Source organism: Lampetra fluviatilis, unplaced genomic scaffold (assembly GCF_964198595.1).
Source record: "Lampetra fluviatilis unplaced genomic scaffold, kcLamFluv1.1 SCAFFOLD_231, whole genome shotgun sequence".
Taxonomy (NCBI): Eukaryota; Metazoa; Chordata; class Hyperoartia; order Petromyzontiformes; family Petromyzontidae; genus Lampetra; species Lampetra fluviatilis.
Window position 1 is genome coordinate 82,297 of NW_027620674.1, and position 20,204 is coordinate 102,500.

A 20,204-nucleotide genomic window follows, 5' to 3' on the forward strand; every position below is an offset into this window, starting at 1 on the left:
CTCACTCACCCACCCACTCACTCACCCACTCACCAACCCACCCACTCACTCACTCACCCACTCACCCACTCACCAACCCACCCACTCACTCACCCACTCACCAACCCACCCACTCACTCACTCACTCACCCACTCACTCACTCACCCACCCACTCACTCACCCACTCACCTACCCACTCACCCACTCACCAACCCACTCACCAACCCACTCACCCACCAACCCACCCACTCACCCACCCACTCACCTACCCACTCACCCACTCACCAACCCACTCACCCACTTACCCACCCACTTACCCACCCACTCACCTACCCACCCACTCACCTACCCACCCACTCACCTACCCACCCACTCACCAACCCACCCACTCACCAACCCACCCACCCACCCACCTACCCACCCACTCACCAACCCACTCACTCACCCACTCACCTACTCACTCACCCACCCACTCACCTACCCACCCACTCACCTACCCACTCACTAACCCACCCACCCCCTCACCTACCCACTCACCTACCCACTCACACCCACTCACTCACCTACCCACCCACTCACCTACCCACCCACTCACCTACCCACCCACTCACCTACCCACCCACTCACCTACCCACCCACTCACCTACCCACCCACTCACCTACCCACTCACCAACCCACCCACCCACCCCCTCACCTACCCACTCACCTCCCACTCACTCACACCCACTCACCCACCCACTCACCTACCCACTCACCCACCCACCCACTCACCCACCCACTCACCTACCCAATTCATTCACTCACTCACCCCACCCCCCCACCCACTCACCCACCCACTGACCTACCCACTCACCTACCCACCCACTCACCTACCTACCCACCCACTCACTCACCCACCCACTCACCCACTCACCCCACCCACTCACCCACTCACCCACCACCCACCCACTCACTCACCCCACACTCACTCACCCTCACCCACACCCACACCACCCACCCACTCACCCACCCACCCACTCACCCACCCACCCACTCACCCACCACCACACCCACCCACTCACCTACCCCACCACCCACCTACCCACTCACCTACCCACCCACTCACTCACCCACCCCACCACCCACCCACACCCACTCACCCACCCCACCACCCACCCACTCAACCCACCCACCCACTCACCCACCCACTCCACTCACCCCACCACTCAACCCACCCACCCACTCACCCCACCCACCCACTCAACCCACCCACCCACCCACACCCCCACCACCCACCCACCCACCTACTCACCCACTCACTCAAACCACCCACCCACTCACTCACCCCACTCACTTCACCACCCACCCACTCACCCACTCACCCCACCCACCCACTCACTCACCTCACCACCCACCCACTCACCCCACCCACTCACCCACCCACCCACTCACCCCACCCACTCACCCACCCACCCACCCACTCACCCACACCCACTCACCCCACCACTCACACCACCCAATCACCCCACCAACTCACCCACCCACTCATCCCACCCACTCACCCCACCACTCACCCACCCACTCACCCCACACTCACCCCACCACCCACTCACCCACCCACCCACCCACTCACCCACCCACCCACCCACTCACCCCACCCACCCACGCCACGACTGCCACGTCCGTGTCAGTGCGTGAGCGACCGCCTCCCCTTCAACATCCTCCGCAGGACCAGCTCGATGCCGGGTGCGCGTGGCCAGGCGGCGGTAAAATCCGTGGGTGTGCTTGCGCTTCAGGTTCTTCGGCTGATACTCGGTTGCCCCGCTTGCGCCCGCGGGCACCCAACGGCGGAGCGAGGGGCATGGGCGGGAGAGAGAGGCGCAAGCAGGGGCCTCGGGGTCAGGCCGGAGCTGAGGGAGGGTGGAGGGGAGAGGGGGGGAGGAGAGGGGAGAGAGAGTGAGCGAGAGAGGTGGGTGTTTACATAAAGCAAAGTTAAAATTTTAAATTAAAAAAATACGAAATGATGAACGAAGCAAAGTGCCGAATACACCGAGCATCTTCTTGTTTCCACTGATCGTAAAAAAAAGAGAGAGGGAGGAGAGGGAGGGAGGAGAGGGAGGAGAGGGAGGGAGGGAGGGGAGGGAGGAGAGGGAGGAGAGGGAGGAGAGGGAGCGAGGGGAGGGAGGAGAGGAAGGAGAGGGGGGAGAGGGAGGGGAGGAGAGGGAGGAAGGAGAGCGGGGGAGAGGGAGGAGAGGGAGGGAGGAGAGGGCTGAGAGGAGAGGGAGGGAGGAGAGAGGGAGGGAGGAGAGGGAGGTAGGAGAGGGAGGGAGGGGAGAGATTGGAGGAGAGAGAGGGGGGAGAGTGAGGGAGGAGAGGGAGGAAGGAGAGGGAGGTGAGGGAGGGGGAGGGAGTGAGGGAGGAGATGGAGGGGAGAAGAGGGAGGGAGAGGGGGGGAGCAGTGAAAATTAGATGCGAATAAGTGAATCATTTCAAAGACAACTCTCCATGCTGAGAACAGGAAACTCTTCTCTTCCAAGGTACGTCCCACTAAGCGATGCTGGCCACACACACAACGGAGGGTGGGAACCGGAGGACCCGGAGAAAAATCCACGCGATTTAAAGCTTTCGTGACTGCAGGGATTCATCTTCTTGGTTCTTTCGGTAAAGTCATCATGTAGAAGGTAAGTAATAAAATAATAAAAATTAAACATAATAAAATAATTCTCGATTTAAAGCTTTAGTGACTGCAGGGATTCATCTTCTTGGTTCTTTCGGTAAAGTCATCATGTAGAAGGGAAGTAATAAAATAATAAAAATTAAACATAATAAAATAATTCTCGATTTAAAGCTTTAGTGACTGCAGGGATTCATCTTCTTGGTTCTTTCGGTAAAGTCCTCACGTAGACGGGAAGTAATAAAATAATAAAAATAAAACATAATGAAATAAAATAATTCTCACGACGTTTCGGCCACAACGCAAGCAGCCGTCTTCAGGTGAAGAATGAGACACTACCAAGCTAGGAGCTTATATATAAGCTGGGTTGGATGTGCATATGAAGAGGAATTTAGCATATTCATGGGAAATGCGAAGGAGGTGGGCGGGGGTTTCAAAGTAAACATCTCCTAGCCACCGTGGCGATGATGATGATGAGAGAGACGCAGACTCCAAATATACAGCAGCAGCAGGCGTCGTCAGGGTCGGGATCGAACTGACGGCGTCTTTGTGGGTCTCTATGAGTGTGGGTCTCTCTGGGTCTCTGTGGGTCTCTATGAGTATGGGTCTCTGTGGGTCTCTGTGGGTCTCTATGAGTGTGGGTCTCTGTGGGTCTCTGTGGGTCTCTATGAGTATGGGTCTCTGTGGGTCTCTTTGGGTCTCTGTGGGTCTCTATGAGTATGGGTCTCTGTGGGTCTCTGTGGGTCTCTTTGGGTCTCTGTGGGTCTCTAGGAGTATGGGTCTCTGTGGGTCTCTGTGGGTCTCTGTGGGTCTCTGTGGGTCTCTAGGAGTATGGGTCTCTGTGGGTCTCTGTGGGTCTCTTTGGGTCTCTGTGGGTCTCTATAAGTATGGGTCTCTGTGGGTCTCTCTGGGTCTCTGTGGGTCTCTATGAGTGTGGGTCTCTCTGGGTCTCTGTGGGTCTCTATGAGTATGGGTCTCTGTGGGTCTCTTTGGGTCTCTGTGGGTCTCTAGGAGTATGGGTCTCTATGAGTCTTCATGGGTCTCTATGAGTGTGGGTCTCTGTGGGTCTCTGTGGGTCTCTATGAGTGTGGGTCTCTGTGGGTCTCTATGAGTGTGGGTCTCTGTGGGTCTCTATGAGTGTGGGTCTCTGTGGGTCTCTATGAGTATGGGTCTCTGTGGGTCTCTGTGGGTCTCTATGAGTGTGGGTCTATGTGGGTCTCTATGAGTATGGGTCTCTGTGGGTCTCTATAAGTATGGGTCTCTGTGGGTCTCTCTGGGTCTCTGTGGGTCTCTATGAGTATGGGTCTCTGTGGGTCTCTGTGGGTCTCTGTGGGTCTCTGTGGGTCTCTATGAGTGTGGGTCTCTGTGGGACTCTATGAGTGTGGGTCTCTGTGGGTCTCTTTGTCTCTGTGGGTCTCTATGAGTATGGGTCTCTGTGGGTCTCTGTGGGTCTCTATGAGTGTGGGTCTCTCTGGGTCTCTGTGGGTCTCTATGAGTATGGGTCTCTGTGGGTCTCTATAAGTATGGGTCTCTGTGGGTCTCTCTGGGTCTCTGTGGGTCTCTATGAGTATGGGTCTCTGTGGGTCTCTTTGGGTCTCTGTGGGTCTCTGTGGGTCTCTGTGGGTCTCTGTGGGTCTCTATAAGTATGGGTCTCTGTGGGTCTCTTTGGGTCTCTGTGGGTCTCTAGGAGTATGGGTCTCTGTGGGTCTCTATAAGTATGGGTCTCTGTGGGTCTCTCTGGGTCTCTGTGGGTCTCTATGAGTATGGGTCTCTGTGGGTCTCTATAAGTATGGGTCTCTGTGGGTCTCTCTGGGTCTCTGTGGGTCTCTATGAGTGTGGGTCTCTCTGGGTCTCTGTGGGTCTCTATGAGTATGGGTCTCTGTGGGTCTCTTTGGGTCTCTGTGGGTCTCTAGGAGTATGGGTCTCTATGAGTCTTCATGGGTCTCTATGAGTGTGGGTCTCTGTGGGTCTCTGTGGGTCTCTATGAGTGTGGGTCTCTGTGGGTCTCTATGAGTGTGGGTCTTTGTGGGTCTCTATGAGTGTGAGTCTCTCTGGGTCTCTGTAGGTCTCTATGAGTGTGGGTCTCTCTGGGTCTTTGTGGGTCTCTATGAGTGTGGGTCTCTCTGGGTCTCTGTGGGTCTCTATGAGTATGGGTCTCTGTGGGTCTCTTTGGGTCTCTGTGGGTCTCTGTGGGTCTCTGTGGGTCTCTATAAGTATGGGTCTCTGTGGGTCTCTTTGGGTCTCTGTGGGTCTCTAGGAGTATGGGTCTCTGTGGGTCTCTATAAGTATGGGTCTCTGTGGGTCTCTCTGGGTCTCTGTGGGTCTCTATGAGTATGGGTCTCTGTGGGTCTCTATAAGTATGGGTCTCTGTGGGTCTCTCTGGGTCTCTGTGGGTCTCTATGAGTGTGGGTCTCTCTGAGTCTCTGTGGGTCTCTATGAGTATGGGTCTCTGTGGGTCTCTTTGGGTCTCTGTGGGTCTCTAGGAGTATGGGTCTCTATGAGTCTTCATGGGTCTCTATGAGTGTGGGTCTCTGTGGGTCTCTGTGGGTCTCTATGAGTGTGGGTCTCTGTGGGTCTCTATGAGTGTGGGTCTTTGTGGGTCTCTATGAGTGTGAGTCTCTCTGGGTCTCTGTAGGTCTCTATGAGTGTGGGTCTCTCTGGGTCTTTGTGGGTCTCTATGAGTGTGGGTCTCTCTGGGTCTCTGTGGGTCTCTATGAGTATGGGTCTCTGTGGGTCTCTTTGGGTCTCTGTGGGTCTCTAGGAGTATGGGTCTCTATGAGTCTTCATGGGTCTCTATGAGTGTGGGTCTCTCTGGGTCTCTGTGGGTCTCTATGAGTATGGGTCTCTGTGGGTCTCTGTGGGTCTCTATGAGTATGGGTCTCTCTGGGTCTCTGTGGGTCTCTATGAGTGTGGGTCTCTCTGGGTCTCTGTGGGTCTCTATGAGTGTGGGTCTCTGTGGGTCTCTAGGAGTATAGAACTCTGTGAGTCTCTGTGGGTCTCTGTGGGTCTATATGAGTGTGGGTCTCTGTGGGTCTCTATGAGTGTGGGTCTCTGTGGGTCTCTGTGGGTCTCTATGAGTGTGGGTCTCTCTGGGTCTCTGTGGGTCTCTATGAGTGTGGGTCTCTGTGGGTCTCTAGGAGTATAGAACTCTGTGAGTCTCTGTGGGTCTCTATGGGTCTCTATGTGTCTCTGTGGGTCTCTGTGTGTCTGTGGGTCTCTATGAGTGTAGAACTCTATGGGTCTCTATGGGTCTCTGTGGGTCTCTGTGCGTCTCTGTGGGTCTCTGTGAGTCTCTATGGGTGTCTATGGGTCTCTATGCGTGTCTGTGGGTCTCTGTGGGTCTCTATGGGTCTCTGTGAGTCTCTGTGGGTCTCTATGGGTCTATATGGGTCGCTATGTGTCTCTGTGAGTCTCTGTGGGTCTCTGTGAGTCTCTGTGAGTCTCTGGGTCTCTGTGAGTCTCTGTGGGTCTCTGGGTCTCTGTGAGTCTCTGGGTCTCTGTGAGTCTCTGTGGGTCTCTGTGAGTCTCTGGGTCTCTGTGAGTCTCTATGGGTCTCTATGCGTGTCTGTGGGTCTCTGTGGGTCTCTATGGGTCTCTGTGAGTATCTATGGGTCTCTGTGAGTCTCTATGGGTCTCTGTGGGTCTCTATGGGTCTCTGTGGGTCTCTATGGGTCTCTGTGGGTCTCTGTGTGACTCTGTGGGTCTCTATGGGACTCTGTGGGTCTCTGTGAGTCTCTGGGTCTCTGTGGGTCTCTATGGGTGTAGAACTCTGTGGGTCTCTGTGGGTCTCTGTGTGTCTCTGTGGGTCTCTATGGGTCTCTGTGGGTTTCTATGGGTCTCTGTGAGTCTCTATGGGACTCTATGGGTCTCTGTGAGTCTCTATAGGTCTCTATGGGTCTCTATGCAGGACATCTGCTAACAAGAGCTTCATAGTTTATAGGACTGGTTTCTACCCCCCCCATCCCCCTCCAGGGCAAACTCCCGGCCACACGAACGTGGAATTTCCAATCCTCGCCGCCCAAATTGTACCTGAACCAGACGCGAACGGCGCCGCGTAGAAGCGAAGCCATCGTCCTGCGGCACCACCCCCACCACACTCGGTTAAGAGCGCTAGGAAAGTAGGGGGGGTAGGTGAGGCGGCCCGAGTGAGCCTAGGCCTCAGCTGGAATATTTAAAAAAAAAACACGCAAAGCAAATTACGTTTAACATTCAAACATTGGGGGGGGGTAACGGACGAACAGATTTGTCGTTATGCCTGCAAGAAATAGTTTTTAAAAATAAAAATCCGATATCACGATGTTCAACAAAGGTTACCCGAATGTCAGATCGCCACGCTGCGGGATGACGTCACGGATCGCAGGTTTCGTTGTCGATTCGCACGGTTTGACGTCACGGACGCGTTTGATGACGTCACGAATGTCGCACGTTCCGGGATCATGGTTTGTACGTTTTTGACGTCACGGATCACACGTTCCGTTGTCACGGATCGCACGCTCTGACGTCACGGATCGCACGTTTAGATGCCGTGATGTGCACGTTTTGTGAACATGACGTCATAACGTCGAGCGCAACGGCGAGCAACGTGTAGCGTCATCACCCCCCCACACACACTAACGTGACGTCACCGCGCTTCCACCCGCCCCCCCACCTCCTCACTTCCGAAAGAACGAGCGCGGTGACGTCGTGTGCGCGGTGACGTCACCACGCCAACTGACGCGCTGACGTCATCCGCCCGCCCCACCTTCTCGCGACCGTTGCTGCCCCTTCCCGCCATTTTCCTCACCCAGCCCGGCCCCCATCTCACAGTCGCCTTCTCCTCAGAAGCACAGCGCTCTTCATCTCCTCATCAAGTCGCTCGTCGGTTACGGGTTTGTCGCTCAACCCTCGCACCTGGTTATCGATCCGCGCTCGGTGCCGCTTTCTCGATGTTTGCGCGGACGAACGCAAACAAAAAAAGAAGAAGCGAATCTTAAAAATGGTTGAAAGTTTTTTTTTTATTGGCGCCCTGCGGCCTAGCGCGCGCGTGGCGCGCGGTCCGCGTGCCTAGGCCCGAAGCCTCGCGTTGCCTCGCGAGGCCGCCGCGCATAGCGAGGGGGAAGGCGGCCGCTTTCGGCTCGTCCAGCCGGGGGGGGGGTGGTGGGGTCGGGCTCTGAGGTATTTTAATTTTTTCATATTAATATTTTCGTATTTAATTCGACGAACGTTCATTCGATACCCTCGTTCGCTTCGCTTCTTTTAGTTGCGTTTTATTCTTTTTTTAAACGTTCGTGAATTAAACGGTCGCGTCGTCCGATCGTGAGTGATGGCGAATCTCGTGCATTGGTTCGCCCGATGGGAGCCTCAGCGATTAACATTGAACCCTATGGGAGTGAGTCTCTGATTAACACTGAACCCTATGGCGGTCTCACTGATTAACATTGAACCCTATGGGAGTGAGTCTCTGATTAACACTGAACCCTATGGCGGTCTCACTGATTAACACTGAACCCTGTGGGAGTGAGTCTCTGATTAACACTGAACCCTATGGGGGTCTCAGTGATTAACACTGAACCCTGTGGGAGTGAGTCTCTGATTAACAATGAACCCTATGGGGGTCTCAGTGATTAACACTGAACCCTATGGGAGTGAGTCTGATTAACATTGAACCCTATGGCGGTCTCAGTGATTAACACTAAACCCTATGGGAGTGAGTCTCTGATTAACAATGAACCCTATGGGGGTCTCACTGATTAACACTGAACCCTGTGGGAGTGAGTCTCTGATTAACATTGAACCCTATGGCGGTCTCACTGATTAACACTGAACCCTGTGGGAGTGAGTCTCTGATTAACATTGCACCCTATGGCGGTCTCAGTGATTAACATTGCACCCTATGGCGGTCTCAGTGATTAACATTGCACCCTATGGGAGTCTCAGTGATTAACACTGAACCCTGTGGGGGTCTCAGTGATTAACACTGAACCCTATAGGAGTGAGTCTCAGTGATTAACACTGAACCCTATGGGGGTCTCAGTGATTAACACTGAACCCTATGGGAGTGAGTCTCTGATTAACACTGAACCCTATGGCGGTCTCACTGATTAACACTGAACCCTATGGGAGTGAGTCTCTGATTAACACTGAACCCTATGGCGGTCTCACTGATTAACACTGAACCCTGTGGGAGTGAGTCTCTGATTAACACTGAACCCTATGGGAGTCTCAGTGATTAACACTGAGCCCTATTGGGGTCTCAGTGATTAACACTGAACCCTGTGGGAGTCTCAGTGATTAACACTGAACCCTATTGGGGTCTCAGTGATTAACACTGAACCCTGTGGGAGTCTCAGTGATTAACACTGAACCCTGTGGGAGTCTCAGTGATTAACACTGAACCCTGTGGGAGTGAGTCTCAGTGATTAACACTGAACCCTGTGGGAGTCTCAGTGATTAACATTGAACCCTGTGGGAGTCTCAGTGATTAACACTGAACCCTGTGGGAGTCTCGGTGATTAACACTGAACCCTGTGGGAGTCTCACTGATTAACACTGAACCCTGTGGGAGTCTCAGTGATTAACACTGAACCCTCTAGGAGTCTCACTGATTAACACTGGACCCTGTGGGAGTCTCAGTGATTAACACTGAACCCTCTAGGAGTCTCACTGATTAACACTGAACCCTGTGGGAGTCTCAGTGATTAACACTGAACCCTGTGGGAGTCTCAGTGATTAACACTGAACCCTGTGGGAGTCTCAGTGATTAACACTGAACCCTGTGTGAGTCTCGGTGATTAACACTGAACCCTGTGGGAGTCTCAGTGATTAACACTGAACCCTGTGTGAGTCTCGGTGATTAACACTGAACCCTGTGGGAGTCTCAGTGATTAACACTGAACCCTGTGGGAGTCTCAGTGATTAACACTGAACCTTGTGGGAGTGAGTCTCAGTGATTAACACTGAACCCTGTGGGAGTCTCAGTGATTAACACTGAACCCTGTGGGAGTCTCAGTGATTAACACTGAACCCTGTGGGAGTCTCAGTGATTAACACTGAACCCTGTGGGAGTCTCAGTGATTAACACTGAACCCTGTGGGAGTCTCAGTGATTAACACTGAACCCTGTGGGAGTCTCAGTGATTAACACTGAACCCTGTGGGAGTCTCACTGATTAACACTGAACCCTGTGGGAGTCTCAGTGATTAACACTGAACCCTATGGGAGTCTCACTGATTAACACTGGACCCTGTGGGAGTCTCAGTGATTAACACTGAACCCTGTGGGAGTCTCAGTGATTAACACTGAACCCTGTGGGAGTCTCAGTGATTAACACTGAACCCTGTGGGAGTCTCAGTGATTAACACTGAACCCTGTGGGAGTCTCAGTGATTAACACTGAACCCTGTGGGAGCCTCAGTGATTAACACTGAACCCTGTGGGAGTCTCAGTGATTAACACTGAACCCTGTGGGAGTCTCAGTGATTAACACTGAACCCTGTGGGAGTGAGTCTCGGTGATTAACACTGAACCCTGTGGGAGTCTCGGTGATTAACACTGAACCCTGTGGGAGTCTCAGTGATTAACACTGAACCCTGTGGGAGTGAGTCTCGGTGATTAACACTGAACCCTGTGGGAGTCTCGGTGATTAACACTGAACCCTGTGGGAGTCTCAGTGAATCGCAGATGGAATTCTTGTCGCCATCGGACCGACCGTGACTTTTGCGCTTTGCCTCGTCGTAACCACCACCGCCACCCACCCACCCGCCCCTCTCTCCCCGTGTCCCACCCCCCCTCTCTCCCCGTGTCCCACCCGCCCCTCTCTCCCCGTGTCCCACCGCCCCTCTCTCCCCGTGTCCCACCGCCCCTCTCTCCCCGTGTCCCACCGCCCCTCTCTCCCCGTGTCCCACCGCCCCTCTCTCCCCGTGTCCCACCCGCCCTCTCTCCTCGTGTCCCACCGCCCCTCTCTCCCCGTGTCCCACCGCCCCTCTCTCCCCGTGTCCCACCGCCCCTCTCTCCCCGTGTCCCACCGCCCCTCTCTCCCCGTGTCCCACCGCCCCTCTCTCCCCGTGTCCCACCCGCCCTCTCTCCCCGTGTCCCACCGCCCCTCTCTCCCCGTGTCCCACCGCCCCTCTCTCCCCGTGTCCCACCCGCCCCTCTCTCCCCGTGTCCCACCGCCCCCTCTCTCCCCGTGTCCCACCCCCACACAGATCCTGTCCCGTCTGTTCAAGTGCTCAGCCCGCCCCGGTCTCACCGAGAATTCCGTTGAGCCATGGAGATGGAGGAAGACAACCAACTTGACAGCGGAGACTCCAACGGTGCCACGCAACTCCACGCAACTCCACGCAACTCCACGCAACCCGCACGCAATTCTACGCAACTCCACGCAACTCCACGCAACTCCACGCAACCCGCACGCAACTCCACGCAACTCCACGCAACCCCACGCAACCTCCACGCAACCTCCACGCAACTCCACGCAACTCCACGCAACTCCACGCAACTCCACGCAACTCCACGCAACTCCACGCAACTCCACGCAACTCCACGCAACTCCACGCAACTCCACGCAACTCCACGCAACCCCACGCAACTCCACGCAACTTCACGCAACTCCACGCAACTCCACGCAACTCCACGCAACTCCACGCAACATCACTCAACCCGCACGCAACTCCACGCAACTCCACGCAACCCCACGCAACTCCACGCAACCCCACGCAACCCCACGCAACCCCACGCAACTCCACGCAACTCCACGCAACTCCACGCAACCCCACGCAACTCCACGCAACTTCACGCAACCCCACGCAACCCCACGCAACTCCACTCAACTCCACGCAACCCCACGCAACTCCACTCAACTCCACGCAACTCCACTCAACTCCACGCAACCCCACGCAACCCCACGCAACTCCACTCAACCCGCACACAACCCCACGCAACTCCACGCAACTCCACGCAACTCCACGCAACCTCCACGCAACCTCCACGCAACTCCACGCAACTTCACGCAACTCCACGCAACTCCACGCAACTCCACGCAACCTCCACGCAACCTCCACGCAACTCCACGCAACTCCACGCAACTCCACGCAACATCACGCAACATCACGCAACATCACGCAACTCCACGCAACTCCACGCAACTCCACGCAACTTCACGCAACTCCACGCAACTCCACGCAACTCCACGCAACTCCACGCAACCCCACGCAACCCCACGCAACATCACGCAACTCCACGCAACCCCACGCAACTCCACGCAACTCCACTCAACCCGCACGCAACTCCACGCAACTCCACGCAACCCCACGCAACCCCACGCAACTCCACGCAACTCCACGCAACCCCACGCAACCCCACGCAACTCCACTCAACTCCACGCAACTCCACGCAACATCACGCAACTCCACGCAACCCCACGCAACCCCACGCAACTCCACTCAACTCCACGCAACCCCACGCAACCCCACGCAACATCACGCAACTCCACGCAACATCACGCAACCCCACGCAACTCCACTCAACCCCACGCAACCCGCACACAACCCCACGCAACTCCACGCAACTCCACGCAACCCCACGCAACCCCACGCAACTCCACTCAACCCGCACACAACCCCACGCAACTCCACGCAACTCCACGCAACCCCACGCAACTCCACTCAACCCCACTCAACACCACGCAACTCCACTCAACTCCACGCAACTCCACGCAACTCCACTCAACCCGCACACAACCCCACGCAACTCCACGCAACTCCACGCAACTCCACGCAACTCCACGCAACTCCACGCAACTCCACGCAACCCCACGCAACTCCACGCAACTCCACGCAACTCCACGCAACCTCCACGCAACTCCACGCAACTCCACGCAACTCCACTCAACCCCACGCAACCCCACGCAACTCCACTCAACCCGCACACAACTCCACGCAACCCCACGCAACTCCACGCAACTCCACGCAACCCCACGCAACTCCACGCAACCCCACGCAACTCCACGCAACTCCACGCAACTCCACGCAACCCCACGCAACTCCACTCAACCCGCACACAACTCCACGCAACCCCACGCAACTCCACGCAACTCCACGCAACTCCACGCAACTCCACGCAACCCCACGCAACTCCACTCAACCCGCACACAACTCCACGCAACTCCACGCAACTCCACGCAACTCCACGCAACTCCACTCAACCCGCACACAACTCCACGCAACCCCACGCAACTCCACGCAACTCCACGCAACCCCACTCAACTCCACGCAACCCCACGCAACTCCACGCAACCCCACGCAACTCCACGCAACCCCACGCAACTCCACGCAACTCCACGCAACCCCACGCAACTCCACGCAACTCCACGCAACTCCACGCAACCCCACGCAACTCCACGCAACCCCACGCAACCCCACGCAACTCCACGCAACTCCACGCAACTCCACGCAACCCCACGCAACTCCACGCAACTCCACGCAACTCCACTCAACACCACTCAACCTCCACGCAACTCCACGCAACTCCACGCAACTCCACGCAACCCCACGCAACTCCACGCAACTCCACTCAACACCACTCAACCTCCACGCAACATCACTCAACTCCACTCAACTCCACGCAACTCCACGCAACTCCACGCAACTCCACTCAACACCACTCAACCTCCACGCAACTCCACGCAACTCCACGCAACTCCACGCAACCCCACGCAACTCCACGCAACTCCACTCAACACCACTCAACCTCCACGCAACATCACTCAACTCCACTCAACTCCACGCAACTCCACGCAACTCCACGCAACTCCACTCAACACCACTCAACCTCCACGCAACTCCACGCAACTCCACGCAACTCCACGCAACTCCACGCAACTCCACGCAACTCCACTCAACACCACTCAACCTCCACGCAACATCACTCAACTCCACGCAAATCCACGCAACTCCACTCAACACCACTCAACCTCCACGCAACTCCACGCAAATCCACGCAACCCCACGCAACTCCACTCAACACCACTCAACCCCACGCAACCCCCACGCAACCCCACGCAACCCCCACGCAACCCCACGCAACTCCACGCAACCCCACGCAACTCCACGCAACTCCACGCAACCCCACGCAACTCCACGCAACTCCACGCAACTCCACGCAACCCCACTCAACTCCACGCAACCCCACGCAACTCCACGCAACCCCACGCAACTCCACGCAACCCCACGCAACTCCACGCAACTCCACGCAACCCCACGCAACTCCACGCAACTCCACGCAACTCCACGCAACCCCACGCAACTCCACGCAACCCCACGCAACCCCACGCAACTCCACGCAACTCCACGCAACTCCACGCAACCCCACGCAACTCCACGCAACTCCACGCAACTCCACTCAACACCACTCAACCTCCACGCAACTCCACGCAACTCCACGCAACTCCACGCAACCCCACGCAACTCCACGCAACTCCACTCAACACCACTCAACCTCCACGCAACATCACTCAACTCCACTCAACTCCACGCAACTCCACGCAACTCCACGCAACTCCACTCAACACCACTCAACCTCCACGCAACTCCACGCAACTCCACGCAACTCCACGCAACCCCACGCAACTCCACGCAACTCCACTCAACACCACTCAACCTCCACGCAACATCACTCAACTCCACTCAACTCCACGCAACTCCACGCAACTCCACGCAACTCCACTCAACACCACTCAACCTCCACGCAACTCCACGCAACTCCACGCAACTCCACGCAACTCCACGCAACTCCACGCAACTCCACGCAACTCCACTCAACACCACTCAACCTCCACGCAACATCACTCAACTCCACGCAACTCCACTCAACTCCACTCAACTCCACGCAACTCCACTCAACACCACTCAACCTCCACGCAACTCCACGCAACTCCACGCAACTCCACGCAACCCCACGCAACTCCACGCAACTCCACTCAACACCACTCAACCTCCACGCAACATCACTCAACTCCACTCAACTCCACGCAACTCCACGCAACTCCACGCAACTCCACTCAACACCACTCAACCTCCACGCAACTCCACGCAACTCCACGCAACTCCACGCAACTCCACGCAACTCCACGCAACTCCACTCAACACCACTCAACCTCCACGCAACATCACTCAACTCCACGCAAATCCACGCAACTCCACTCAACACCACTCAACCTCCACGCAACTCCACGCAAATCCACGCAACCCCACGCAACTCCACTCAACACCACTCAACCCCACGCAACCCCCACGCAACCCCACGCAACCCCCACGCAACCCCACGCAACTCCACGCAACCCCACGCAACTCCACGCAACTCCACGCAACTCCACGCAACCCCACGCAACTCCACGCAACTCCACTCAACACCACTCAACCTCCACGCAACATCACTCAACTCCACTCAACTCCACGCAACTCCACGCAACTCCACGCAACTCCACGCAACCCCACGCAACTCCACGCAACTCCACGCAACTCCACTCAACACCACTCAACCTCCACGCAACATCACTCAACTCCACTCAACTCCACGCAACTCCACGCAACTCCACGCAACTCCACTCAACACCACTCAACCTCCACGCAACTCCACGCAACCTCCACGCAACTCCACGCAACTCCACGCAACTCCACGCAACTCCACGCAACTCCACGCAACCCCACGCAACTCCACGCAACTCCACGCAACCCCACGCAACTCGCACTCAACCCGCACACAATTCCACGTAACATCACGCAACCCGCACGCAACCCCCACGCAACTCCACGCAACCTCCACGCAACTCCACGCAACTCCACGCAACTCCACGCAACTCCACGCAACCTCCACGCAACTCCACGCAACTCCACGCAACTCCACGCAACTCCACGCAACTCCACGCAACTCCACGCAACTCCACGCAACTCCACGCAACCCGCACGCAACCTCCACGCAACTCCACGCAACCTCCACGCAACTCCACGCAACCCCACGCAACCCCACGCAACCCCCACGCAACCCCCACGCAACCCCCACGCAACCCCCACGCAACCCCACGCAACTCCACGCAACCCCACGCAACCCCACGCAACCCCCACGCAACCCCGCGCAACTCCACGCAACCCCACGCAACCCCACGCAACCCCCACGCAACCCCCACGCAACCCCCACGCAACCCCACGCAACCCCCACGCAACCCCACGCAACTCCACGCAACCCCACGCAACCCCCACGCAACCCCCACGCAACTCCACTCAACACCACTCAACCCCACGCAACTCAACTCCACTCAACCCGCACACAATTCCACGTAACATCACACAACCCCCGCGCAACTCCACGCAACTCCACGCAACTCCACGCAACTCCACGCAACCCCACGCAACTCCACGCAACCCCACGCAACTCCACGCAACCCCACGCAACTCCACGCAACTCCACTCAACACCACTCAACCTCCACGCAACATCACTCAACTCCACTCAACTCCACGCAACTCCACGCAACTCCACGCAACTCCACTCAACACCACTCAACCTCCACGCAACTCCACGCAACTCCACGCAACTCCACGCAACTCCACGCAACTCCACGCAACTCCACTCAACACCACTCAACCTCCACGCAACATCACTCAACTCCACGCAAATCCACGCAACTCCACTCAACACCACTCAACCTCCACGCAACTCCACGCAAATCCACGCAACCCCACGCAACTCCACTCAACACCACTCAACCCCACGCAACCCCCACGCAACCCCACGCAACCCCCACGCAACCCCACGCAACTCCACGCAACCCCACGCAACTCCACGCAACTCCACGCAACTCCACGCAACCCCACGCAACTCCACGCAACTCCACTCAACACCACTCAACCTCCACGCAACATCACTCAACTCCACGCAACTCCACGCAACTCCACGCAACCCCACGCAACACCACTCAACTCCACGCAACCCCACGCAACTCCACTCAACACCACTCAACACCACTCAACCTCCACGCAACATCACTCAACTCCACTCAACTCCACGCAACCCCCACGCAACTCCACGCAACCCCACGCAACTCCACGCAACTCCACGCAACCCCCACGCAACCCCACGCAACTCCACGCAACCCCACGCAACTCCACTCAACTCCACGCAACCCCCACGCAACTCCACGCAACCCCACGCAACTCCACGCAACTCCACGCAACCCCCACGCAACCCCACGCAACTCCACGCAACCCCACGCAACCCCACGCAACTCCACGCAACCCCACGCAACTCCACTCAACACCACTCAACCTCCACGCAACTCCACGCAACTCCACGCAACTCCACGCAACCCCACGCAACTCCACGCAACTCCACTCAACACCACTCAACCTCCACGCAACATCACTCAACTCCACTCAACTCCACGCAACTCCACGCAACTCCACGCAACTCCACTCAACACCACTCAACCTCCACGCAACTCCACGCAACTCCACGCAACTCCACGCAACCCCACGCAACTCCACGCAACTCCACTCAACACCACTCAACCTCCACGCAACATCACTCAACTCCACTCAACTCCACGCAACTCCACGCAACTCCACGCAACTCCACTCAACACCACTCAACCTCCACGCAACTCCACGCAACTCCACGCAACTCCACGCAACTCCACGCAACTCCACGCAACTCCACTCAACACCACTCAACCTCCACGCAACATCACTCAACTCCACGCAAATCCACGCAACTCCACTCAACACCACTCAACCTCCACGCAACTCCACGCAAATCCACGCAACCCCACGCAACTCCACTCAACACCACTCAACCCCACGCAACCCCCACGCAACCCCACGCAACCCCCACGCAACCCCACGCAACTCCACGCAACCCCACGCAACTCCACGCAACTCCACGCAACTCCACGCAACCCCACGCAACTCCACGCAACTCCACTCAACACCACTCAACCTCCACGCAACATCACTCAACTCCACTCAACTCCACGCAACTCCACGCAACTCCACGCAACTCCACGCAACCCCACGCAACTCCACGCAACTCCACGCAACTCCACTCAACACCACTCAACCTCCACGCAACATCACTCAACTCCACTCAACTCCACGCAACTCCACGCAACTCCACTCAACACCACTCAACCTCCACGCAACTCCACGCAACCTCCACGCAACTCCACGCAACTCCACGCAACTCCACGCAACTCCACGCAACTCCACGCAACCCCACGCAACTCCACGCAACTCCACGCAACCCCACGCAACTCCACGCAACTCCACGCAACTCCACGCAACTCCACGCAACCTCCACGCAACTCCACGCAACTCCACGCAACTCCACGCAACTCCACGCAACTCCACGCAACTCCACGCAACTCCACGCAACTCCACGCAACTCCACGCAACCCGCACGCAACCTCCACGCAACTCCACGCAACCTCCACGCAACTCCACGCAACCCCACGCAACCCCACGCAACCCCCACGCAACCCCCACGCAACCCCCACGCAACCCCCACGCAACCCCACGCAACTCCACGCAACCCCACGCAACCCCACGCAACCCCCACGCAACCCCGCGCAACTCCACGCAACCCCACGCAACCCCACGCAACCCCCACGCAACCCCCACGCAACCCCCACGCAACCCCACGCAACCCCCACGCAACCCCACGCAACTCCACGCAACCCCACGCAACCCCCACGCAACCCCCACGCAACTCCACTCAACACCACTCAACCCCACGCAACTCAACTCCACTCAACCCGCACACAATTCCACGTAACATCACACAACCCCCGCGCAACTCCACGCAACTCCACGCAACTCCACGCAACTCCACGCAACCCCACGCAACTCCACGCAACCCCACGCAACTCCACGCAACCCCACGCAACTCCACGCAACTCCACTCAACACCACTCAACCTCCACGCAACATCACTCAACTCCACTCAACTCCACGCAACTCCACGCAACTCCACGCAACTCCACTCAACACCACTCAACCTCCACGCAACTCCACGCAACTCCACGCAACTCCACGCAACTCCACGCAACTCCACGCAACTCCACTCAACACCACTCAACCTCCACGCAACATCACTCAACTCCACGCAAATCCACGCAACTCCACTCAACACCACTCAACCTCCACGCAACTCCACGCAAATCCACGCAACCCCACGCAACTCCACTCAACACCACTCAACCCCACGCAACCCCCACGCAACCCCACGCAACCCCCACGCAACCCCACGCAACTCCACGCAACCCCACGCAACTCCACGCAACTCCACGCAACTCCACGCAACCCCACGCAACTCCACGCAACTCCACTCAACACCACTCAACCTCCACGCAACATCACTCAACTCCACTCAACTCCACGCAACTCCACGCAACTCCACGCAACTCCACGCAACCCCACGCAACTCCACGCAACTCCACTCAACACCACTCAACCTCCACGCAACATCACTCAACTCCACTCAACTCCACGCAACTCCACGCAACTCCACGCAACTCCACGCAACCCCACGCAACACCACTCAACTCCACGCAACTCCACTCAACTCCACTCAACTCCACTCAACACCACTCAACATCACTCAACCCGCACACAATTCCACGCAACCCCCACGCAACCCCCACGCAACCCCACGCAACCTCCACGCAACCCCACGCATCGTAGAGCGGAGGAGGGGCATTGTGGCGACGCTCGCAACAACTACGAGCCGGGCGGCTGCAACGCGGCAGCGCGTTTGCACGGCGGGTGCCACAGGTTGTCGCATCGACCGCTCATCTCGGTCGGCCTCGTGGTGCACCTAGCCTGGCGCGGTGACGTCGCCAGCCACTCGCTGGAGAATGGTGGCGGTTGTGGTGGTTGTGGTTGTTGTTGTTGTGAGGGTGATGTTTGTTGTTGTTGTTGTGTGTGTGATGTTGTTGTGAGGGTGATGTTTGTTGTTGTTGTGAGGGTGATGTTTGTTGTTGTTGTTGTGAGGGTGATGTTTGTTGTTGTTGTTGTTGTGAGGGTGATGTTTGTTGTTGTTGTTGTTGTGAGGGTGATGTTTGTTGTTGTTGTTGAGGGTGATGTTTGTTGTTGTTGTTGTTGTTGAGGGTGATGTTTGTTGTTGTTGTTGTTGTGAGGGTGATGTTTGTTGTTGTTGTTGTGAGGGTGATGTTTGTTGTTGTTGGTGTGAGGGTGATGTTTGTTGTTGTTGGTGTGAGGGTGATGTTTGTTGATGTTGTGTGTGTTGTTGTTGTTGTGAGGGTGATGTTTGTTGTTGTTGTGAGGGTGATGTTTGTTGTTGTTGTTGTGAGGGTGATGTTTGTTGTTGTTGGTGTGAGGGTGATGTTTGTTGTTGTTGGTGTGAGGGTGATGTTTGTTGATGTTGTGTGTGTTGTTGTTGTTGTGAGGGTGATGTTTGTTGTTGTGAGGGTGATGTTGTTGTGAGGGTGATGTTTGTTGATGTTGTGTGTGATGTTGTTGTGAGGGTGATGTTTGTTGATGTTGTGTGTGATGTTGTTGTGAGGGTGATGTTTGTTGTTGTGAGGG

General features: G+C 56.6%; 1 protein-coding gene and 1 long non-coding RNA gene across 2 annotated transcripts in view; one reads left to right on the forward strand and one right to left on the reverse strand.

Moving 5' to 3' along the window:
- Positions 1 to 1,619: 1,619 nt before the first annotated feature.
- LOC144954241 (uncharacterized) lies at positions 1,620 to 7,016 on the reverse strand. The gene is made up of 3 exons (XR_013641113.1): positions 6,949 to 7,016; positions 6,664 to 6,796; positions 1,620 to 1,870 (listed from the first exon to the last, which is right to left on the reverse strand). It is a non-coding gene; the product is annotated as an uncharacterized LOC144954241 (long non-coding RNA).
- Positions 7,017 to 7,366: 350 nt separating this feature from the next.
- HNRNPK (heterogeneous nuclear ribonucleoprotein K) overlaps positions 7,367 to 20,204 on the forward strand; it is a gene marked incomplete at its 3' end in the record, with an annotated part of 38,733 nt that continues 25,895 nt past the window's right edge. The window contains exons 1-2 of the mRNA XM_078884781.1: positions 7,367 to 7,502; positions 10,816 to 10,923. Coding sequence (XP_078740907.1) covers positions 10,878 to 10,923 — 46 coding nt within the window. The remainder of the gene's footprint in view (positions 7,503 to 10,815; positions 10,924 to 20,204) is intronic.